This window comes from Eubalaena glacialis, chromosome 15 (genome assembly GCF_028564815.1).
Source record: "Eubalaena glacialis isolate mEubGla1 chromosome 15, mEubGla1.1.hap2.+ XY, whole genome shotgun sequence".
Classification (NCBI taxonomy): domain Eukaryota; kingdom Metazoa; phylum Chordata; class Mammalia; order Artiodactyla; family Balaenidae; genus Eubalaena; species Eubalaena glacialis.
Genome location: NC_083730.1, coordinates 8,096,118 through 8,116,731, shown reverse-complemented (window position 1 = coordinate 8,116,731; position 20,614 = coordinate 8,096,118). Strand labels below are relative to the sequence as shown.

The window sequence follows — 20,614 nt, the reverse complement described above, 5'->3', positions numbered from 1 at the left end:
TAACTTGTGCTCTGCAATTGACTAGTTATTTGCATCTCTAAAGGTCAGTCCTCTCACCTGTAGAATAAAGACAGTAAACATATTCCCGTTCTGGTTTGCTTGATTCTAAGGAGTTTCCCTGGGATGAGGAATGATCAGTGCTGAAACCGGGAAAGTCGCAGGCAAACCAAGACACCCTATTTGCTGTGAACCTCGAAGCTGACAACAAAGGTAAAAGTAAGTGCCTAACATTTGCTCACTAAATATTAAATTTCTTCCTACAGACTCAGGTGTCAATCTCTAGACTGTATCTCGGCTCCTGTCACGCTTACTGGTGCTATGCCTTCCCCTAGCCATGCTCACTGAATATTGTCACTATTCTGGTCTCTAACTGGAAATGACACCAACTGTGCTCCAAATGCCTCGTGCTCACAGGCTCCCTGGTGCTGGGCGTGAAGGAAGAATTCAGTTTCCTTCAGGCACCCTGTGATGTATTTTGGCTTCTCTCCAGGTCAGCACATCTGAAGCTGAAGCGGCAGGATTATTTTAAACAGTTGCTAAGACAGAGTTCAGAAGGTCATTGTTTAGTCCCTTGGGTCATTTTTCAAGACGTTTCCATTCTAAGTAATGACCACAAATCAATACCAATGACAAGGTAGAAAGAACAAGTGCTTTTTGCTGTGTGGTGTTCGGTCATGGTTATGCATTCAAGTCCACTGATCTTCTTTTTATCACATTTAACCAAGTGGGACAAGATATTCTACAGTTCAATTTAGCTATTCATGTAAAATTGATGCATTTTCATGAAGCTAAATCCTTTCTGTCCAATATCTGTGACTCTCTTGAGGTCTGTCCTGTCACTCACTCTCTCTTAGCCATATTCCCTGTGTTCCCATGTGCTCCTGCTGTCATATCTTCCCTCGGTGCATTTTTTAATCAACCAAGGTGAAGCAGTAGAGAAATCCTCAGTGTCACTAACATCCTGGGTTCCTTACCTCAATTTGCTAATTTCTGACCAGGGAAAGACTGGAGGGCAGCCCATGATGGAGAGAAAGGAACGACGACAGTTTCATGTTTCAATTTAATTGGACAAATGCTTATGGACCATCCATTATTTGGAAAGATTAGCGCTAAATGCTATCAAACACTAAAAAATGAATAAAACATAATCCCTGCCATTATGAATAGAAGGGAAGACAAGCATGGAAATGATTAAACTACAAAGCAGGCTGCGAGGTGTGGTGGTTAAGAAGTGCAACATGATTCTGGATGGTGACACCATGTCTACTTGTAGGGAGGGAGAAGCAGGACAGCCCTCCCAGAGGGGACATGCATCCCACACCTTGAATGATCTGCAGGATCAGATCATTCTAAGGCCAAATATGGGGGAAATTAGCATTTTGGTGGCATAACAAATGGGAAGGGTCAGGCGTGTTCACAGAATAAAAGTTGTAGTTTTAATACAATTTGTCAACATCAGGGGAGTAAGTAAAGTAGAAAATATGAATGAATATTAGGTTGGGGTCAGATTAATTGGGCTGGGGTCAGAACAAAGGGCACCTGTGCCACAAGGTTAATGAGCTTAGCATTATTCTGGTGCCAGTGGAAAGACAATAAACAGGTCTTAAACAGGGAGATGACGTGGCCAGTCCAGCTTTTAGAAGAGGAACCAGGAAAATAACAGATGGGTTAGAAAGAGAGGAGACACCTGGGAGCAGGATAGCAGGTTAGGGAGTACCGCTGAAATCAGGTGAGCAGTGAGGAGAGCCTTCGAAGAGGTAGAGGCTGGGGATATGGCGACGAGATGGAGAAACCTATGGGAAACCCTATCAATAAGCACGCAGGACTGTGTGTGTGTATGTGTGTGTGTGTGTGTGTGTGTGTGCGCACGCATGTGTGAGTGGTAACATTACTGGGGGAGAAGAGTGGAGATGGATGTATTCCTTCACTCAACAAACATATAGTAAGTGCCTACAATGTGTCAGACATTCAAAATGTAGATACATCAAAAGTTTGGTTCCCTCTTTCCTTAAGAATTTAATACTTCAGTTGGATCACAAGTATAAGGAATGAGTCCAACCCAACAGGACTACAACTGAGAGTGCAGCAAATACCTAGACTGGTGAGCTGATGAACATGGGGCAGCTAAGAAGGGAAGAGTTAACCAAGAACATCCTAGAAAGTTGCCAAGTGTGCCACAGACAGTAAGAGGTAGGAAACTTTAGAAGAGGCCAAATGGCCACCTGCTTTCTCTAGGGCAGCCCCTCCCAACTCCTTTCTTCTCAATAATTTGTAATAAAGGCACCTACATTGATTGTTTCAGAGAATATATAACCATTTAAAATCACGTTGTTTGCTTATTAGAATATGCATGCCATTATATCTCAGTCATCACTGTCACAATAAATATTTAATGAATGAATAAATGAAAGCATTATTACTGTTCAACCCTGATCTTCTCCTTCTCAGAATCCATCTCTCTCTCTCTCTCTCTCTGTCACGCACACATACCTCCCCCTCACCTGACAGCCGTTTTCCTTTGCAGGAGGAGGAGGAGAGACGGGGTAGCAGACAGAGCAGAGGCACCAGGCAGCTGGCTTTGTTAGTGCAGGGGTGCACTGCCCACTCCTACTAATTCTGAAATGAGCCACTCTAGCTTCCTCCTCCAACTTTACCACAGCTCCTTCTCCGTTACGTACAAGAGCAGCGCTCAAAGTACATGGGCTCAGTACCTGAGTCGTAAGACAGCTTGAGCAACTACTGGGTTATTAATAGAGAAACTCCAGCATCAGAATTACTCAGGGAAAACCAGATCCAGGAGGAGCTGCAATACTCACCTCTTATAAGGAATGGCAATGACGGTGGTAATTAGGATAATCAACAGCAACAACAAAGCTGTCCCTGCAGCCATGAAGAGGATGGATTGGTTATTGGTTTTACCTGGAGGAAACAAAATTATAGGAGGAATTAGGAATTCAGCTAACGCCAGAAAAGAAAGGGAAGTGGGAAAATTAGGAAAGGGTATATTAATCATCACAGGGTAACAATGTAAAACAAAGATTCCAATAAAAAATAGGATGACATAGGGGAAAAAGACTTTTCTTTCAGTCTCCTAAATAGTTCTGACTTCTCACAGATTTTCACTAGTTCCTTGATCTAGTGGTGGGTTTGACACCTTAAGAAGACCAAGAATAGAAAACATTCAAGACAGATACCACTTCATTCTAATGAGCTCCTGATCACATACACGAAATCTTTTGTAGAAAAAAACCCCATCAAAATAGTATATAAATGAAGATTACTTCTTAGTTCTAATGCATTAAGTCATCCAAGACACAACAGTATGTAACTTTTATGTTTATAAGTGGAATTTTGTTCAAGAAATATTGTCTATTCAATTACGGTTAATGATAAAAATAATCAGGAAAAGTATGTTACTTTTCCAGCTCAGCGATTAACTGGAAAGAGCAATGGTCAGGGAATCTGAAATTCTCATCCTGGTTCTTTCACTGTTTAGCTGTTTGACCTCCAGCAAATCCCTAACCTTCTCTGCCAGCCTTCCTTCAACTGTCAAGTGATGCCAACACTTCTAATTACATCACAGAGCTGTGATAAGAGGCTAACGAGGCAATATTCAAATATTTGCTCACCTCTGGAGCCAGATCCCATGAGGTCAGAGACCATTTCATCTTTCACATGTCCTCCTGCCCACAGTACACCTCACCCACCGCCACCCACAGAGCTCCTTACAAGGAGAAGAAACTCATCAGTATGTGTTGTTGATGGAAACAGGATTGAAGTGAAACCGAGGCGCCATCTTTATGGCCATCTCTATATCTTTAGGCAGCAAATTTTCCAGGAAATTTGCAGGAAAGGGGCAGCTATGGCAGAGAACAGCACAGCTTCCCTCTCTCTTGAAATAAAAGCTCGAACGCTAGTACCCTGACTCCCAGGCTATCTGGAATCCCACAGCAACCTGTAAACCATACTTTTCACAGCATTCTTCCCAGTCTTTCACTCAGATGATTTCTTCCTTCCTGACCCACTATAGCTGAGATTTTTTTCATGATAAGAGCTCAAAGTCTACTCCACTCATTCTTTTGCAAGCTTTACTGCAAAAAGAAACTAAGTCAAAAAATAAACATTATTTTTATGTCTTAAATTTGTTAACCTGTAAGGTGAATAAAGATAGAAAAAATATATGAACACTTTTAAAGACCTTGTATGTAGTGTCTAAGATAGGGTTTTGTCCAAATACGATGGGGAGAAGGAAAGCGAAATTTATTCAGAACAAAAATACATTGAACAACAACAACAACAAAATACATTGAACCACCACTGCAAAAGGAACAAGGATATTTTTTCCCCATCAAATAAGAAATTAATGTTTTTAAGCTCTTGGCACATTATTAAAAGCAAACAAAATACCTGAAAGTATTTGCATTATAACACAGACCTATAAAAGGACCGCAGTTGCTATGCTGACATAATTTGAATATAGTAGATGCTAAGGCTAAATTAAACTGGCATGGTGGAAAAAAATGAAAGTTATGATCAAAAAATTCATTAACAGTATTTTGGGAAAATTATTTACCTGCTTTTTGAAATACTATTTAGATCTTAATTACAGTAGAAAAAAAAGCCAATCTGGGTGGACTACAGAGATCTAAATGTTTCCATGTAAACATGAGAAGAAACTATAAGTGAGTATTATTTAATCTCTGTAATGAGAAACGACTTTCCAATTTATACAAATAAGCAAATACATAGGATTGACTGGGTCAAAATGAAAAATATCTGTAGGTCAAAATCATCACAAACAACATGTAAAGGCAAAAAATTAGTATCTTTAACATACCTTTGCTATCAAGAAAAAGCTATGTTAAGACAATAAGAAAGATAAAAACAACTTATTAACCAAAAGTGCTTAAAGACAAGTTTGCATGAAAGGAAGAGGGCGGCAAGATGGGCTACCTCAGGCACCATTCGGGGAGAGAAATCTGCCGCAACCTGCCTCTGGGAAGAAATCGCTCTCTGTGCGTCAGACCCTTCCACGAGCTTCTTGCACATTTGATTAATTACTTTTTTCCTAAAGAAATGCTCAGAAATGTGAACAAAGAGTTTTGCGGAACATTTATAACAGCAAAAAGAAAATCCTTATTTCCCAGCAGCACTCCAAAGTAAGACTACACAGCTGAGGGTCTCAAATGTAATTCGAATCACAGGGCAGGGGGGTGGGGGGGAGGCTTGTTAAACCACAGATGGCTGAGCTTCCCCCCCCCAGAATTTCTGAGTCAGGAGGTTGGTGTGGGTCCCAGAATTTGCAGCTCCTGTGTGATGCTGGTCTGGGGCCCCCTCTTAGAGAATCACAGCTGTAGACATTAGGACCACGGGTGTGAAGAATCCCAATGAAATGGAAAACTGCTGACTCTAGATAGAAAGTTAAGTAAAATTTCAAAGCCAGAATTCACAGTTGTGCATGCCATGATATCTCAATCAAGTACAGAACTTAGGAGAAAAAGCCTGCCAGGCAGCAACATGCCAAAATTTTAAAGTGATGATCTTCAGGGAATAGAATTAAAAGCAATTGTTTCTTTAAGCTCTTTGCTATTTTCCAGATGTACTAAATGTTGTATTGCTTTTAATAATCAGAAAAAAATAGTACAAAAATTTAAAGGTCTGCATGCTTAAAGCAGAATACTCTGCCAATTTTTAGTGGTTATATTTAAAGTGCAGGACGCAGAGAGCGTCTTTGCAGAAGTGTACTCAGAATCCTTAAGAATTAAGATGGCATTCTTTGCTAAGCTCTCAATTGTATGAATTAAGTAGAAACCACTGAAAAGTATCTTCATTTGTTTCACACTGCTCACTTATAAAGCCAAAATCTAAATTTCAGATGCATTCCTTAATGTGAAATATGTTGCCTCTTTTTAACCTCTTCTAGCAATGCATGACCTGCTGGACTCAGATACCTCTTCTTCACTCATCTTTTAACACATAGTGTTTCAAGGCAGACTGTGTACCCGGCATTAGAGATGAAATGGTGGGCACCGACAAAAAGCATGGGAGTCTGGTAGAGATTCACTTACAATCCAGAGTATCCCGGCCTGTAACCAATCCTACTTGTTACCTCGTTCTCAGCTTCCCACCCCTCTGCTGCGTTAATGTGAACCAGCAGGACTTGGACCAGGCTGGTGTAAGCACCCAACTTGCTGGGCCCTGTGCGGCTAAAACCGAAAACAAAATGGAAAAGCAAATGGGTGTGGGTGCTTTAGGGAGTCAATCAATAGTTCCTAACGTTCACTCTTTTCTAAATTCTGCTAATAGATCTTAGCTTGAGTAACGTCAGCCCTCAAGCCCCTCTCTTAAAGAAAGAATTACTGTCTCTTCTCAGCATCCACTTTTTTGCTGATTTTTTTTTTCAACCTTCATCCCAATGCGGTGTTGATTCATAGGAGGACAAAAGTGTCGTGAACCATAAAGCCATTATTTTCCCTCCCATCAAGAAAGATAAATAGGACTCCCTTGGTGGCGCAGTGGTTAAGAATCCACCTGCCAGTGCAGGGGACACGGGTTCGAGCCCTGGTCCGGGAAGATCCCACATGCCGCGGAGCAACTAAGCCCGTGCACCACAACTACTGAGCCTGTGCTCTAGAGCCCGTGAGCCAAAACTACTGAGCCCACGTGCCACAACTACTGAAGCCCGTGCGCCTAGAGCCCATGGTCTGCAACAAGAGAAGCCACCGCAATGAGAAGCCCGCGCACCGCAATGAAGAGTAGCCCCCGCTCGCTGCAACTAGAGAAAGCCTGCGTGCAGCAACGAAGACCAAATGCAGCCAAAAATAAATACATAAAATAAATAAATTTATTTAAAAAAAGTAAAGAAAGATAACACAGTTAAAACAATTTAAAGCACGTCAGTGAGATATATAAATGAGTAACTTACTCGAGGACTGCAAACCTCCAGGCTACGTTTCTGCCAATGACAAGTATTTACAGCTGAGTTATAAACCCTTAGAAAGGCTTGGGATATAAATGCTGCCAGGTCCTTGCCTCAGAGCCAGGCGGGTAAGAGCAGGCATTGATGTTTACTATTTATCTTTTATTAGAGTCTGGGGTGGGGTTAGGGACTGGGGAAACCAAGTAACTTAGAACCTAAATATCTGGACCAAAAAACATGCTGGGAAAAACTCAGAGATCCTGACCCTCTACCCAGCCCTGGACAGGTCATGGTAGATACCAGTAAAAGTTATTCTTGCTGTCTTACCTCATTAAAAAGAAGAGAAATATTTGATTTTGCTCTACGTACAGATGGGATACACACTGTGTGTGTTCCCACAGGATAGATGTGTGTTAGTTGACAGACTCAGCACTATCAGGTTGATTCCAATTTTTGACTCACTGTACAATGCAAATATCCAATCTTCGTCCCACATTAGACACTGATTTGCTGAAAAAATAGATGGAGGGGGGAAGCCTTGGGCTTTAAGTCCTATCTTCTAATTCTTTTCTCCGGAAGACCCCAACGTAAGATCACTTGATCTTCTGGACACTTTTTTGGCAACTGCAAAATGATGATGAAATCAATCCAAGGGTGGCTATGGGGGTGGCTCTAGATAAAACATGTAAAGGGGCTTTATATATTTAAGCACCACATAATGTAAACTATTAAGAGTGAACTTAATTTTGTATGCACACATTCAAAATTAGAGTTAAATAACTAATTTCTATTCTTTTCACGTTGAAATTCCATGTTGCACTAGTCATGTATAACAGAGGAAGCTTGTTCCTGTAACTAGATTCATCTTTCTGGGGAAAGGTAGAAGTGGTGTTGATAAACATGTATAAAATGGTTGTAGCTTTGGAGGACCACTGGAAAAAATGGTAGTCTGAAGTCTGTTGAACATTCCTGTATGCCTGAAATACAGGCATGGTAATATGATTCCAAGTTTTCAAAGGTCAACTTTCTTTGTGCAGATCAATTTTATACTCTTTGTATTTCAGAAACCTTTCCCTGTTTTATAGCAAGAAGGTCCTAGGGAATAAATTATTTTCAGAGAATTAAAGGACCATGACATCAACCTCTAATTTTTCTTCTGAGTGAATAGTAACTATTCCTCCTCAAAATGAAAGTATTATCGTATATGTGGAATCTAAAATATGACACAAATGAACTTATCTATGAAACAGAAACAGATTCACAGACATAGAGAACAGACTTGTGGTTGCCAAGGGAGTGGGGGGAGGGGGAGAGGTGGGTTGGAATTTGGGGTCAGCAGAAACAAGCTATTACGTACAGAATTGATAAACAGCAAGGTCCTACTGTATAGCACAGGGAACTCTATTCAATATTCTGTAATAAACCATAATGGAAAGGCATATAAAAAAGTATATATATACCTGTATAACTGAATCACTTTGCTGTAGAGCAGAAACTAACACAATATTGTAAATCAACTATACTTCAATAAAATTTAAAAAAAATGAAAGTACTATCAGATTTTAACTGAGAAACATAAGGTGCAGATAATCTAAATAATTGTCCTGTAATTACAGAGCAAGCCAATGAGGAAGAGAGTTTCTAATCTTATGTACACGTTTTGCTGCAATGGTTTTGCCTCTCTTGATGGAAAATAGTTTCCCAAGTGACTTAAACACTTTAAAACTTTACGTCAGTTGAGAAACACATAGTCTAAGATATGCTGTAAAGTCTCCTACTCAACAGGCTGACCGCAGTAGCTACACTTTCTGGTGTCACTATGTGCACTGGCTGTACTCTGGGCCATAGCGCTCTACAGCGATTGAAGTACCGTAAGGGTACCCAAGTCAGCATATGCTGCATAGGGATGGTGAACGTTCTGATTTGGTAATTTTTTGAGAAAATTTTCAAGGCTGACTCCATCATATTAGATGTCTCACCTTTCTACCCAAGTATTCCTTAGTCTTACGTTATATTTCTTAAAATATTTCTCCATTTTCATAAACAGATATTATTCATTAAAGGAGATTGTATTTACGCATCCCAAGTCAGAATGTCAAGACCTGCACACTTCCTGCTCACTTCTGTGGTGAATTAGTGTGCAGAAAAGAGTTAATGTAGCAGCCCGAAGACTGCTGGCCTTAGAAAGGCCTGCTTACAAGGTTGGCCCTTGGCTAGTGTGTGGGAACTTGGATTTGGGGAGTGTTCTCACCATTTCTTAACTGTTAGGGTGGTTTACTGAGTCTAAACTGTTGATACAAACAATGTGGTTTATGCTAAACACCTGCTTTCCTTCTGGGAATTAGTCCTTCTGACTTTGCCCCACACATCTTTTCCCTTTGCTGATTTTGCTTTGTATCCTTTTGCTGTAATAAATCAAAGCCATATCTTTGGAATGTAATCATCAAAGAAGAGAGAGCCCATATCTTCCAATTCTGTGGGAAGGTAGAAGCCTAACTTCCAAGGGCACCTTGCTCCAAGGTGCAAAACTACCTCCTGGCGTAAAGATGTAAGAAGCTCATTTTTCCTTTGGTTAAAGCCAACTAGCTAACATAGATGGTCATACCAGGTGAATTTAGGATGGGCTGTGTGTGACAAATGATGCTATCAAGTCCTCCTACTTGAGGACTAGTTACTGTTTACCTTGAGAACATGCATATAATGGGTTGTATCTGCCAGGCTTTACAAAAGGTTAAGATTTCCTTCTGTCTTTGCAGTCTCTTAGTGGACTGCCTGTGATGCGTATCACAATTCTGGTTTCATGCTTATTCAACAATAAAATTGTTTTCTTTCCCTTCTTCCTTTGTGGAGCACGTTTCTGGGTAGGGAGGAGATTTTGTTTCCAATTCTAATTCCCCAATACATTGTTGTTATTACTGTTGTTTAACCAAGTGTAACTCTACATTACTGTGTCACTATCATGCTTATCCATGAGGATATAATAGGAAATTTTTCAAATGCTCCACTAAAATCAAGATGAACATTTTACCCATGCAATAAAACATAAGTAGGCATAACATACAATTTAAATTATTTATTTATTTAGCTGTTCAAGATAAAGGTCCATAAATATGAGAGACTACAACTCTCAACTCTTCAGAATATTTAATATAGAAAATAAACTTTTGTTTTTTCTTGGGAGATTTTGAAGGTTAAGTCCTTGCTGTCCTTATTCTGATGACTAATAACTCCAGCTCTGGGTTCAATGGTCATTAGTCAGCTACGAGAACTAGAGGGAGAGCAGGATTTGAGAGGAAGGAGGAACTTAAGACGGAAGGAGGGTGTGTTCGGGAACTCTGAGCCGATTCCAGGGAAGTTGCTCAAGGGAGCAAGCTTTCCCACAGGGAGATTCTGCTGGGCTGGGCGGGTCTGGTGAAGACCTTGGGGGCAGGTGTTTGCAAAGCCAATGAGTCACGTGAGAGCTGAGCTCTCACCAGTTCTCTCCAGCAAGAACCTTAATTCACCTTTGCCTGGAGGCTACTCCTAAAGTTCCCCTAGTCTGTTCCTGGTGTGGACATGACTTCATCAGCAACCAGCACTCCCCTCCAGACCCTAATACCTACTACCTGATTCTGCTTGTCCCTCATATGACTGTGTGAACACCCTCCCTCACGTGACTTCAGGATACCTGCAAACTCCAGAAAAGGGGACAAGTCAGTGGGGAACCCACAGACACAGCACCTGGGGTGACCTAAGCAGGTGGAGCTGGAAGAAAATAGTGGGTGATCAAACTCCCACCCCTTTGCCTACAGACGCTCTATGTGTTGGTTCAGTAGGTAACCCACTGTACCTAGAAACCTCCTAAAAGGATGAACGCAAGGCTGTGGAACTCCACAGTAGCCAGCTTCTCTGGTGATGTTGCTGTTGATGGCAGTAATGATTTTTTCCTTCCACTTGGAGAAGCAATATAGTGCCACAGTTAAGAAAAAGAACCCTGAAGCCAGTCTGCATGGCTTTGAATCCCAGCCCCTCTCCCTACTAGCTGTGAAGCCTTGGGTAAGGCTTCATGCCTCACGTAACCTCTCCATGCCTCACTTTCCTCATCCATAAAATGTAGATAATAATGGAGCTGTTGTGACAACTAAATGAGTAATTACCAGTAAGTTCTTAGAGTGACTGGCACAAACATAAGCATAATGTGTGAGTTTGTCACATAGTAGCCAAGACAAAGCCCTGTGACACTTAGTTCTTATAACTGCTACTTATAACTTTTCCCTTGGGTCCTTAGAAAACTTTAAACTTCAAACTATATGGCATTTATAAAGGACTATATATAAATGTGCTATAAATGTCATACAGATATTTTCAGAATATGAAACAGACAGCAAGCTTTGGGCTAAATATTTACCTCCAAGTATTCTATCCAACTTAAGACACTTTAATTAAAAAACTGTTTACTAAGTGCTGTACAAAACATGTGAAAGCTAATGCCTGGCTATAAGAAATAAGCGCTCTGGTAATAACTGCAAAACCTGCAGCTTTATGCTCTAGAGTTTAATTATACATCTGATCTCTCCATTTTTAAAATAGCCAGTGATTAAAAAAAAGGAATTGCATGATTGGATTTCAAAGCTGGTATCTTTACTTATTAGACCAGGAAGAGAAGGCAGTAGCCAGCATAAAAGCAAAACAACCTGTTTTGATTAAAGTATTTGGGATTTGTGTGTTTCTTGTGAGTGTAAAATTGCCCACACAAGCACATGTATTTATTGATTGTTTACCATATGGCAGATTGTTCCACCTAACAATATTCACAGTTATCTTAATTCACAAAATTTGTGTATATACACATACAAATTAAAAGTCTTCACAAAATTTGTGTATATACACATACAAATTAAAAGTCTTCACAAAATTTGTGTATATACACATACAAATTAAAAGAGTGAAGAATTTATCTCAGTGCTCTACATAAAACATGAAAAAATCAGAATAATGGTTATACTTTGCAAGCCTGTATTTTTTTATATTTGTAAACTCACCTCTTATGTGGCCCCAATTTGGGGGTCATTTGCACATCCATCATGTCCTTGAGCTTCTTTGATTTGAAGCCACAGAAAATATCCCATCCTTTGTTAACGTAGTTTCTCATCTCAATGTTTACTCTTTACTTGCCCGTGTCCATCACGGTGTTGATAAGGATTTTTCATTTCACTCACTATTCACCTTAGCTAAAGCCATTTCTCACTCCTCACCAGTGCCGTGGAGAGCTTTAAACAGTTTAACCTTACATTCGTGAAAGGAAGAATCTCTTCCTGTGGGTTAATTAAATAAAACACTACTCTTATACTTAAAAGATTATGAACATCATAGTTATTTTTGAGTTTTAGGCAAAGTGAAATGCATCAAATTAACTCTGGAAATGAAGTTTAGAGTGACCAATGAGAATTACAAAATATTTATTTTATTAAATTATCCAAGCGTACTCCTCTGTTAAATAAATAACTCTTAAAAACCCCTGAATCGTTTCAGTGTAAATAACTTTAAGATACAAATGGGGGTTCAAAGATGGATCTCTACAAATGACAGATCCGTGTTTATTCTTCATTTCTTGCTCTTTTAAATAACACAGCCCTCTGCAAACCTACTAGGTCACCTTTGAATATCTGTCAAGGGTCAGGTCAGTACATGTTTGAAATACCGCAGTTGATGTTGGAAGTAGTTGTCTGACTAATTGAATTGCAATACTTAAAACTAGAATTGCTATTAAGAATGAAATGCCATTAATTTTATATGAAGAACTAATTTTTTTTTTTAATTTTAAGTAATTTTCTACTTGCCTTTGGGGAAAACTTCACACAGTCATCTACGTTCAGTTTCTAATAAGGCTCCAAGAGACAATTACAAGCTGTTAACAATTCCCAGATGCTTTGAAATAAAAAAAGCACACACACGACAAAGGAGTCCAAATGGCTATTTTGCCTTTGGAGTCATTAGGCAGGTCTCTCGCACAAGTGTGGTCATGGATTTTAAGTGGGAAGAAAATCAGTACATTTTTCTGAATTTGAATTCCTACCTGTACTCTAAGTTCCTAAGGGGAGGAAAGTGTCATGAAAATTACTCGAAATTCAGGCTGAGGATAAAGATCCACTTAAAGAAAAGCAGTTCCTAGGATTACCTATTTCTAATACCACCAACTTACTTTGTTTATAGTAGTGATAACAATACAAATTCATCAATGTTCCTTATGTAAGAGCACCATCAAATCCACTTAACATTAGATTTTCAACATTTCCTTCTCTCTGATATTAACTTGTCAATCCAATACCTTGTTTATCTACACAAATATGGTACGTATAAACAATGACTGCAGGCAAACATTCCAGGACTGTGTGCCTTAGGAAAGATGAATAAATCAACATGTGGGCTCACAAAACAAACTGAATGACTGACTGGTTGCTTTTTTTTTTTTTTAATTAGATGTCTCATAAAAGAACTGATGTGGGCAGAGGCAACTGTAAAGCTACAACGACATAATAGGCCCTGATTGAGTAATCAACTCACTTGTGATGTTGGAAACAGTATGTTTCATCTGGATACCCAGTTATCACCCAGAATTTTAATAACATAACTAAACTGGGCTAAAAATTGTAGTTGATCCGTATTGGTAGAGGCTATTTGAGCCTGTAGGCAGTGACACCAGTGCTCTGGGATTCCGGTCCTATGGTTCTATCATATAAATTAACTGCCATGGACATTATTTTCTATGTAGGAAGAGATGATAAAAGGCTGAGGTTCGTCACACCGGGTCACGGAAATGGACGTATCTGGCAGCCCAGCGCATACCAGCTCAGAAAACTGCCATGCCTACAACAGTTGCATCTATTATAAATTCAGAGTGGGACAGAAGGTTCTGGATTAATAAATCCCTAAAAAAATATATTTTGTCTACAACTTCAAACTGTTTAGGAATCCAAATCACCTGGGAGAAAAATGAGTGAATTTTAGCAGAAACAAAGGCCAAAGAAAGAAATGAAGTTTATTTCTCCTCCGTAATATTCTCATGGTCTAACTCAGGAGCACAGAGTCCAGAGGCAGTAATCTCCACCAAGCCATCACAGGCAAGATTTAGAACCTATAGCATCTATTCCTCTACGCTACCCCTTGGTCGACCCCATACCTCACAGAAGAAAGATATGGGAAGATTCTCTTGGCTGTGGCCCCATGATTTCCTAGTGAAAACTTCTGCAATCTCCATGTATAATTTCCATCCTCCACGTCTACTGACTAGCAATTATACACCATTTATACAGAATATGCAAAACAAGAGAACTAAAAAAAGGAAATCACCTTTTTGAAAGCTATATATGTGAACAAAGTTCATGAAAATTTTCTCCCCAAACATTGCAGTGGACCTTCTGAGAGTTCAGGTTTCTTTGATCAGCAATCACTAAACCTCAAATGTTGTGTTGATGAAGAAAATCTAGAAATCATCCAGCTAGAAAACTGGGAAATAAAATGGACACAGTCCCTACTAGACATACAGAAATATTAACATACACAGAATCGGTCAAGAACACTTATTAAGCACATTCTGGAAAGATACGTTGACAGCTCTAAGCAGAGATGTCATAATCCTTAATCTCAAGTAATTTCTAATATAAGAGTCGGGACCATTGCAAATAGATGAAGTTATTAAATGACTCAAGGGTATCAGTTTCCTAGTTATAAAAGTTTGAGAAATTCAAGATGCTTGATGGTTCGATGTCAGGGAAGCAGTTTGAGCTAATATGAAAAGATCGTGAAGATGGTAAGATCAGACTGAAACCCTAAAGGAAAGGAGGTAACTGTGGTGAAAATTAGTAAATTGGTTGGGAATAGGAGAAAGTAGGAACGTGGCGTTGGTGACAAGCACAAGCTGACGTTCCAATCTGACCAACGACACCTCCCCCTTCCCCAGGCCACCTGTGTGCCCAGCCAAGTGGGTAGGGTACCTGTGGCCCATCACCAAGCCTGTGCATCAGCTTGGGTCTGCATCAGTGTGGAGGAAGGGGCACCTTTTTTCTAATTTATGTGCCATTTGTAATTTGTCTACCTGAAGTGGGCTCCTTTTTTGTGGCCCAAAGACCCAGTACGTGACAGTGGTAGCCTAGTTTGAGAGCTCAGTCATTCATATACTGATTATTGCAACTGACTCTTAGCTAATTTCCTCTGCCTCAAATTTCTCTTTTTCTACTATTTGACTTACACTTCCTTAAATACTACTTTGTGCCATCTTTGATCAAGAATTGATAGTGGCTTTCATTGCTCTTACATGAGATCTAGTATTTCACCAAGTTATCACTTAATTGAGCCTACCTCCTTCTATATTAACCCATAACTCAGAATCTCTATACCAACCTAGTCATTTGAGTGCAATCACCCACGCACAACTCCCCTGCCCCACCCCGTGCATACTGTGTACATCCCCGGACTCTGTTTTGTCTCTTCGCTCTGCTCTGATCATCAAAGCTTTATTTGAAACTTGATGGTTCAGATGAGTGGCCTCGTTGGTGGAAGATGATTGGGGAAAGACATGAGTAACTATACTTCTTAATATAGTTAAAAACTAGTCTTCTCCAGAAACTTTCTGAGGGACTGATTTCATTTCTCTGATCCTCATTATTATTTTTTTTTTTAAACTTTCCTTTTTTGATTATCTTATTTCATAGCTGTACTACTTTTGACCATAGGGTTGCTTTTTTTTTTTAATTTTTTTTATTTTTTTAATGAGAGCCTCTGGGAACTACAGTTTTGTCTTTTTTTTTTTTTTTTTATGGTTGTGTTGGGTCTTCGTTTCTGTGCGAGGGCTTTCTCTACTTGCGGCAAGTGGGGGCCACTCTTCATCGCGGTGCGCGGGCCTCTCATTATCGCGGCCTCTCTTGTTGTGGAGCGCAGGCTCCAGACGCGCAGGCTCAGTAATTGTGGCTCACGGGCCTAGTTGCTCCGCGGCATGTGGGATCTTCCCAGACCAGGGCTCGATCCCGTGTCCCCTGCATTGGCAGGCAGATTCTCAACCACTGCACCACCAGGGAAGCCCCTCATTATTTTTATAATTAATAAGCTCAGTTGAAACAATTGTAGTTTGCACATCATTAAATTAATATTAAAAGACTTCACAAATTATTTTGGTAGAACTTAAAATACTTCTCTCATAACTAATGAAAATCCAGAGGATATTAAGGGCCAAAAATAATTTTGGTCACTGTCAGTACGCATGCATTTTTCCCCTGTTCCTGGCCCCTGTGGTCTAGACAAGTTTCAAATTCAGAAAACTCAGTCTGGAACCATTTTACACTACTTCCCAGGTCTTGAGTGCAAACAGGGGGAGTCAAGTATTTCTTTTCATTCAGCAAAGAAAGTCAATAGTAAATCTGGGTTCAACTCATGCTTCTGCCACTTTCTCCCTCTGTTCAAAATAAGTCAAGGCCTGGATATACGATGTATTGGTTGACATCGTATCATCTTTTCAGTGGCCTCTCAGTACCTGGTACTTGTGTGAAGATGAACACAGGCAGGTAAAATCAGGGGAAGAACGTGTGTGTGTGTGTGTGTGTGTGTGTGTGTGTGTGCATGCGTGTAGAATACGATAGTCCTGAAAATCTCACTTTTGGATCCCATAAAAGAAGTTGATGGGAGCTAACAAAAGGAAGCACAGCGGTTTATAAAATCTGTGTCACAATCACCTTTCCCTTGACAGTTGAAATAAATTAAATCAGCTCTACATCTTATACCTGTCTCTCTGCTTTAATCCCTACGTTGATTTTTGACCAAACAGCCTCAGGACTTGAAATAATCGAATCACATCAGGGAAACACAAGTGATCTATTTTTGCTTCCCATCTGATTTTTTGTCTTCAATCTTTACTTATAATTATTTTTAAAAGGAATTAAACCAAAACATACAGTAAACAGCTGTCATCTTCTATCAAATACAACTTTTTACTAATGGGCCAAGTTGATATTCTTTCAACCTGTCAGCTGAATGTCAAAAAGCCATTTTTCAAGAATTCAAAACACGTGAACACTAACAATGCTGACCATTACACTGTCACCTTCATTTTCGACACTGTTTATAGCTTATGTACAAAGAAAAGAAACAGCTTTGTGCAAGGAACTTAGCCATGTTTGGGTAACTGAAAGACATTTTTATTAATTAGTAAGAGTTAAATAATTATACCTCCAAGAATCCATTTTCTCTATGATTTAAGGTGTTTTTAATAACTTTTTCAACATATAATGGACAAGATTTTATTTCAGAAGTGTTTGAAAATGGTTCTTTATGACATTTTCTGAATAGAACTTTTTCTTGCCTTGGTCTCTGAGAGAAGATTAGCGACTACCTTTATTCTTTCTTTTTTTCTGGCCAGGTTTTAAAAACACTTCTATAATGCAAGAGTATTTTTTTTTTAAAGGTGAGAAATATTTCCTCGATGTCTCTGAAGGAATGGAGTCAACATGAAGAACCTCTTAATATTTCTCCCCCAAATATTCCATCAATCCTCTTTTTCATCAAGTTCTACGCTCCCTCTGTCATTAAGAGGAGTAGAGAAAGCTTTGATGCTGTCCGAGGTGACTATGTACAAAAGCTGCTACCCTCTGGCAAAGGGCCTCCTTAGCACACACAGCTGCTACAGCGGCCGCAGTGGAGGCTGCTCTACATACAAAACCTCCTCTTCTTCCTTCCTGATGCAGGAGGGAATCTCAGCCTGCAGTATAAGCAGAGTCTATGAACGGGCAGCCACATCCTAGGAAGCCTTGGCTCTAAAAGTCTACACACAGGCCAAGGCACATGAGTTGGCTAGAAGCATATGGAAGAAAGGCAGAAGGAAAGATGGATGGATGGGTGGATGGATAGATGGAAGGATGGAAGGAAGGAAGGAAGGGAGGAAGGAAAAGAGGGAGGGAAGAAGAGGGTGAGAATAAAGTGAAATAAAATTTCTGTCATCAGTAAATATAAATTGCTTTCTCTGACAGGTCCCTCTGCAGTGAGGAAACTTGCCTGGAAGCTGAACTGGCAGCCTGAGACAGACTTCCTCCCGCTCGACTGGAATGCGGGTCTACACAGGCCTCTCTGTATCTGCCCATCAGTCGGTGAAATACCACTTTTCCTTACACTCACACAGGTTTTGTGGAGCCTGAAGCTTACACAATTTAGGGCTTCATCATGACACAGGAGACAAATTACTAATACAAAATAAGTACCGGGCCTTGGAAGGAGCCAGCTCAGGTGAGAGGCCCTGAAGATCAGTTTCAAAGCTTCAAGGCCAGTCTGTTCCTGCTCCCAGCTCTGAAAAAAACTGAGGGAACCAAAGCTCTGATCTGGCAAAGCAGCAACCACATTATTAAACATTTATTACACTTTACTCAACACTGATTCGGCAAATACCAAGCTAACACCTTATTATTGCTGAGGATACACGAGGATTATAAAACCTAGTTACCACCATCAAAAAGTTTTAAAGTAATTGGAAAATTAAAAATTATACAGCTGAAAAAAAAAGAAATTATACAGCTGAAACTTATAGGCTGTTGATACCACGTATTTTTCAGACTGACTGAATCTTTTTTTTTAATTTTAGGAAAGTGGCAGATCGAAAAAATGGGAAAGATCTATTATTGTTAAATCTGTGATTGATGGATTAGCAAGGTAAACACTAACATTCGATAACTGACAACTTACTAAATTCAATCATTAAAGATATTTTGAATAATAAAGTCATGAAAAAGACAAAAGAAACCAATCCACAGTGGCTGGCTTTTTCCATTTTTGACACGTTAAGGCATCTGTCACCTACTCACCATCGATTACGATCAGTCTCATCACGAAGGTTTCAGTTTCTCCTGTGCTGGCTTTGAAGCCACAGCGGTAGAGTCCTGAGTCAGAGGCCATAATGTGGGGCATGGTGATGAAGGTCCTCCTCATTCCCTGGGTGCAGTTGCTCAGTATCTGTCTTGGGTACTTTGAAGTGTAACTTCTTCCTTGGGACGAGTTGCAGCTAGTTAAGAGGTCAATCTGATGGGGCTGGATCTTTTCCCATGTAACTTCTTGTAACAGCCATTTCATTTGAGGCTGGCAGGTGAGTGTGACATTTTTTCCAGGTTCTGAGACTGTCTGGCTATTTGATGGCACAGCTGTCTCAAAACCGTCTGAAAAGAAGAAGCAAATGATTATACTTCGGTCCTCAAATTCTTGGATGCTAAGGCGGAAGCCACCCAGAAAGTTCTATCAAAATGATTGGTGATGGACAGGAGACCTGCAAGATGGCGAAACAGTAAGACGTGGAGATCACCTTCCTCCCAACAAATACATCAGAAATACATCTACATGTGGAACAACTCCTACAGAACACCTACTGAATGCTGGCAGAAGACCTCAGACCTCCCAAAAGGCAAGAAACTCCCCACGTACCTGGGTAGGGCAAAAGAAAAAAGAAAAAACAGAGACAAGAGAATAGGGACGGGACCCGCACCGGTGGGAGGGAGCTGTGAAGGAGGAAAGGTTTCCACACACTAGGAAGCCCCTTCGCGGGTGGAGACTGCGGGTGGTGGAGGGGGGAGCTTCAGAGCCACGGAGGAGAGCGCAGCAACAGGGGTGCGGAGGGCAAAGCGGAGAGATTCCCACACAGAGGATCGGTGCCGACCAGCACACACCAGCCCGAGAGGTTTCTCTCCTCACCCGCCGGGGCGGGCGGGGGCTGGGAGCTGAGGCTCGGGCTTCGGAGGTCAGATCCCAGGGAGAGGACTGGGGTTGGCTGCATGAACACAGCCTGAAGGAGGCTAGTGCGCCACGGCTAGCCGGGAGGGAGTCCGGGAAAAGGTCTGGAGCTGCCGAAGAGGTAGAAGACCATTGTTTCCTGGTGCGCGAGGAGAGGGGATTCAGAGCGCCGCCTAAACGAGCTCCAGAGACAGGCGCAAGCCGCGGCTACCAGCGCGGACCCAGAGACGGGCATGAGACGTTAAGGCTGCTGCTGCCGCCACCAAGAAGCCTGTGTGTGAGCACAGGTCACTCTCCACACTTCCCCTTCCGGGAGCCTGTGCAGCCCGGCACTGCCAGGGTCCCGTGATCCAGGGATAACTTCCCTGGGAGAACGCACGGTGCGCCTCAGGCTGGTGCAACGTCACGCTGGCTTCTGCCGCCGCAGACTCGCCCCGCATTCGTACCCCTCCCTCCCCCCGGCCTGAGTGAGCCAGAGCCCCCAAATCGGCTGCTCCTTTAACTCCGTCCTATCTGAGCGAAGAACAGACACCCTCAGGCGACCTACACGCAGAGGCGGGGCCAAATCCAAAGCTGAACCCCGGGAGCTGTGCGAACAAAGAAGAGAAAGGGAAATCTCTCCCAGCAGCCTCAGGAGCAGCGGATTAAAGCTCCACAATGAACTTGATGTACCTGCATCTGTGGAATACCTGAAGAGACAACGAATCATCCCAAATTGAGGAGGTGGACTTTGGGAGCAACTGTAGACTTGGGGTTTGCTTTCTGCAACTAATTTGTTTGTGGTTTTATGTTTATCTTAGTTTAGTATTTAGAGCCTATTATAATTGGTAGATTTGTTTATTGATTTGGTTGCTCTCTTCCTCCTTTTTTTTATATATAGATATATATATATTTTTTCTTCTCTTTTTGTGAGTATGTTTATGTATGCTTCTTTGTGCTTTTGTCGGTATAGCTTTGTTT

General features: G+C 40.9%; 1 protein-coding gene across 1 annotated transcript in view; it reads right to left on the bottom strand.

The window, feature by feature from the left end:
• Positions 1–20,614, bottom strand: part of CD226 (CD226 molecule) — an 84,437-nt gene that overhangs the window by 4,847 nt on the left and 58,976 nt on the right. Inside the window, exons 3-4 of the mRNA XM_061170128.1 lie at positions 18,739–19,086; positions 2,817–2,919 (exon numbers count right to left, since the gene is read on the bottom strand). Of these exons, the coding sequence (XP_061026111.1) occupies positions 2,817–2,919; positions 18,739–19,086 (451 nt within the window). The remainder of the gene's footprint in view (positions 1–2,816; positions 2,920–18,738; positions 19,087–20,614) is intronic.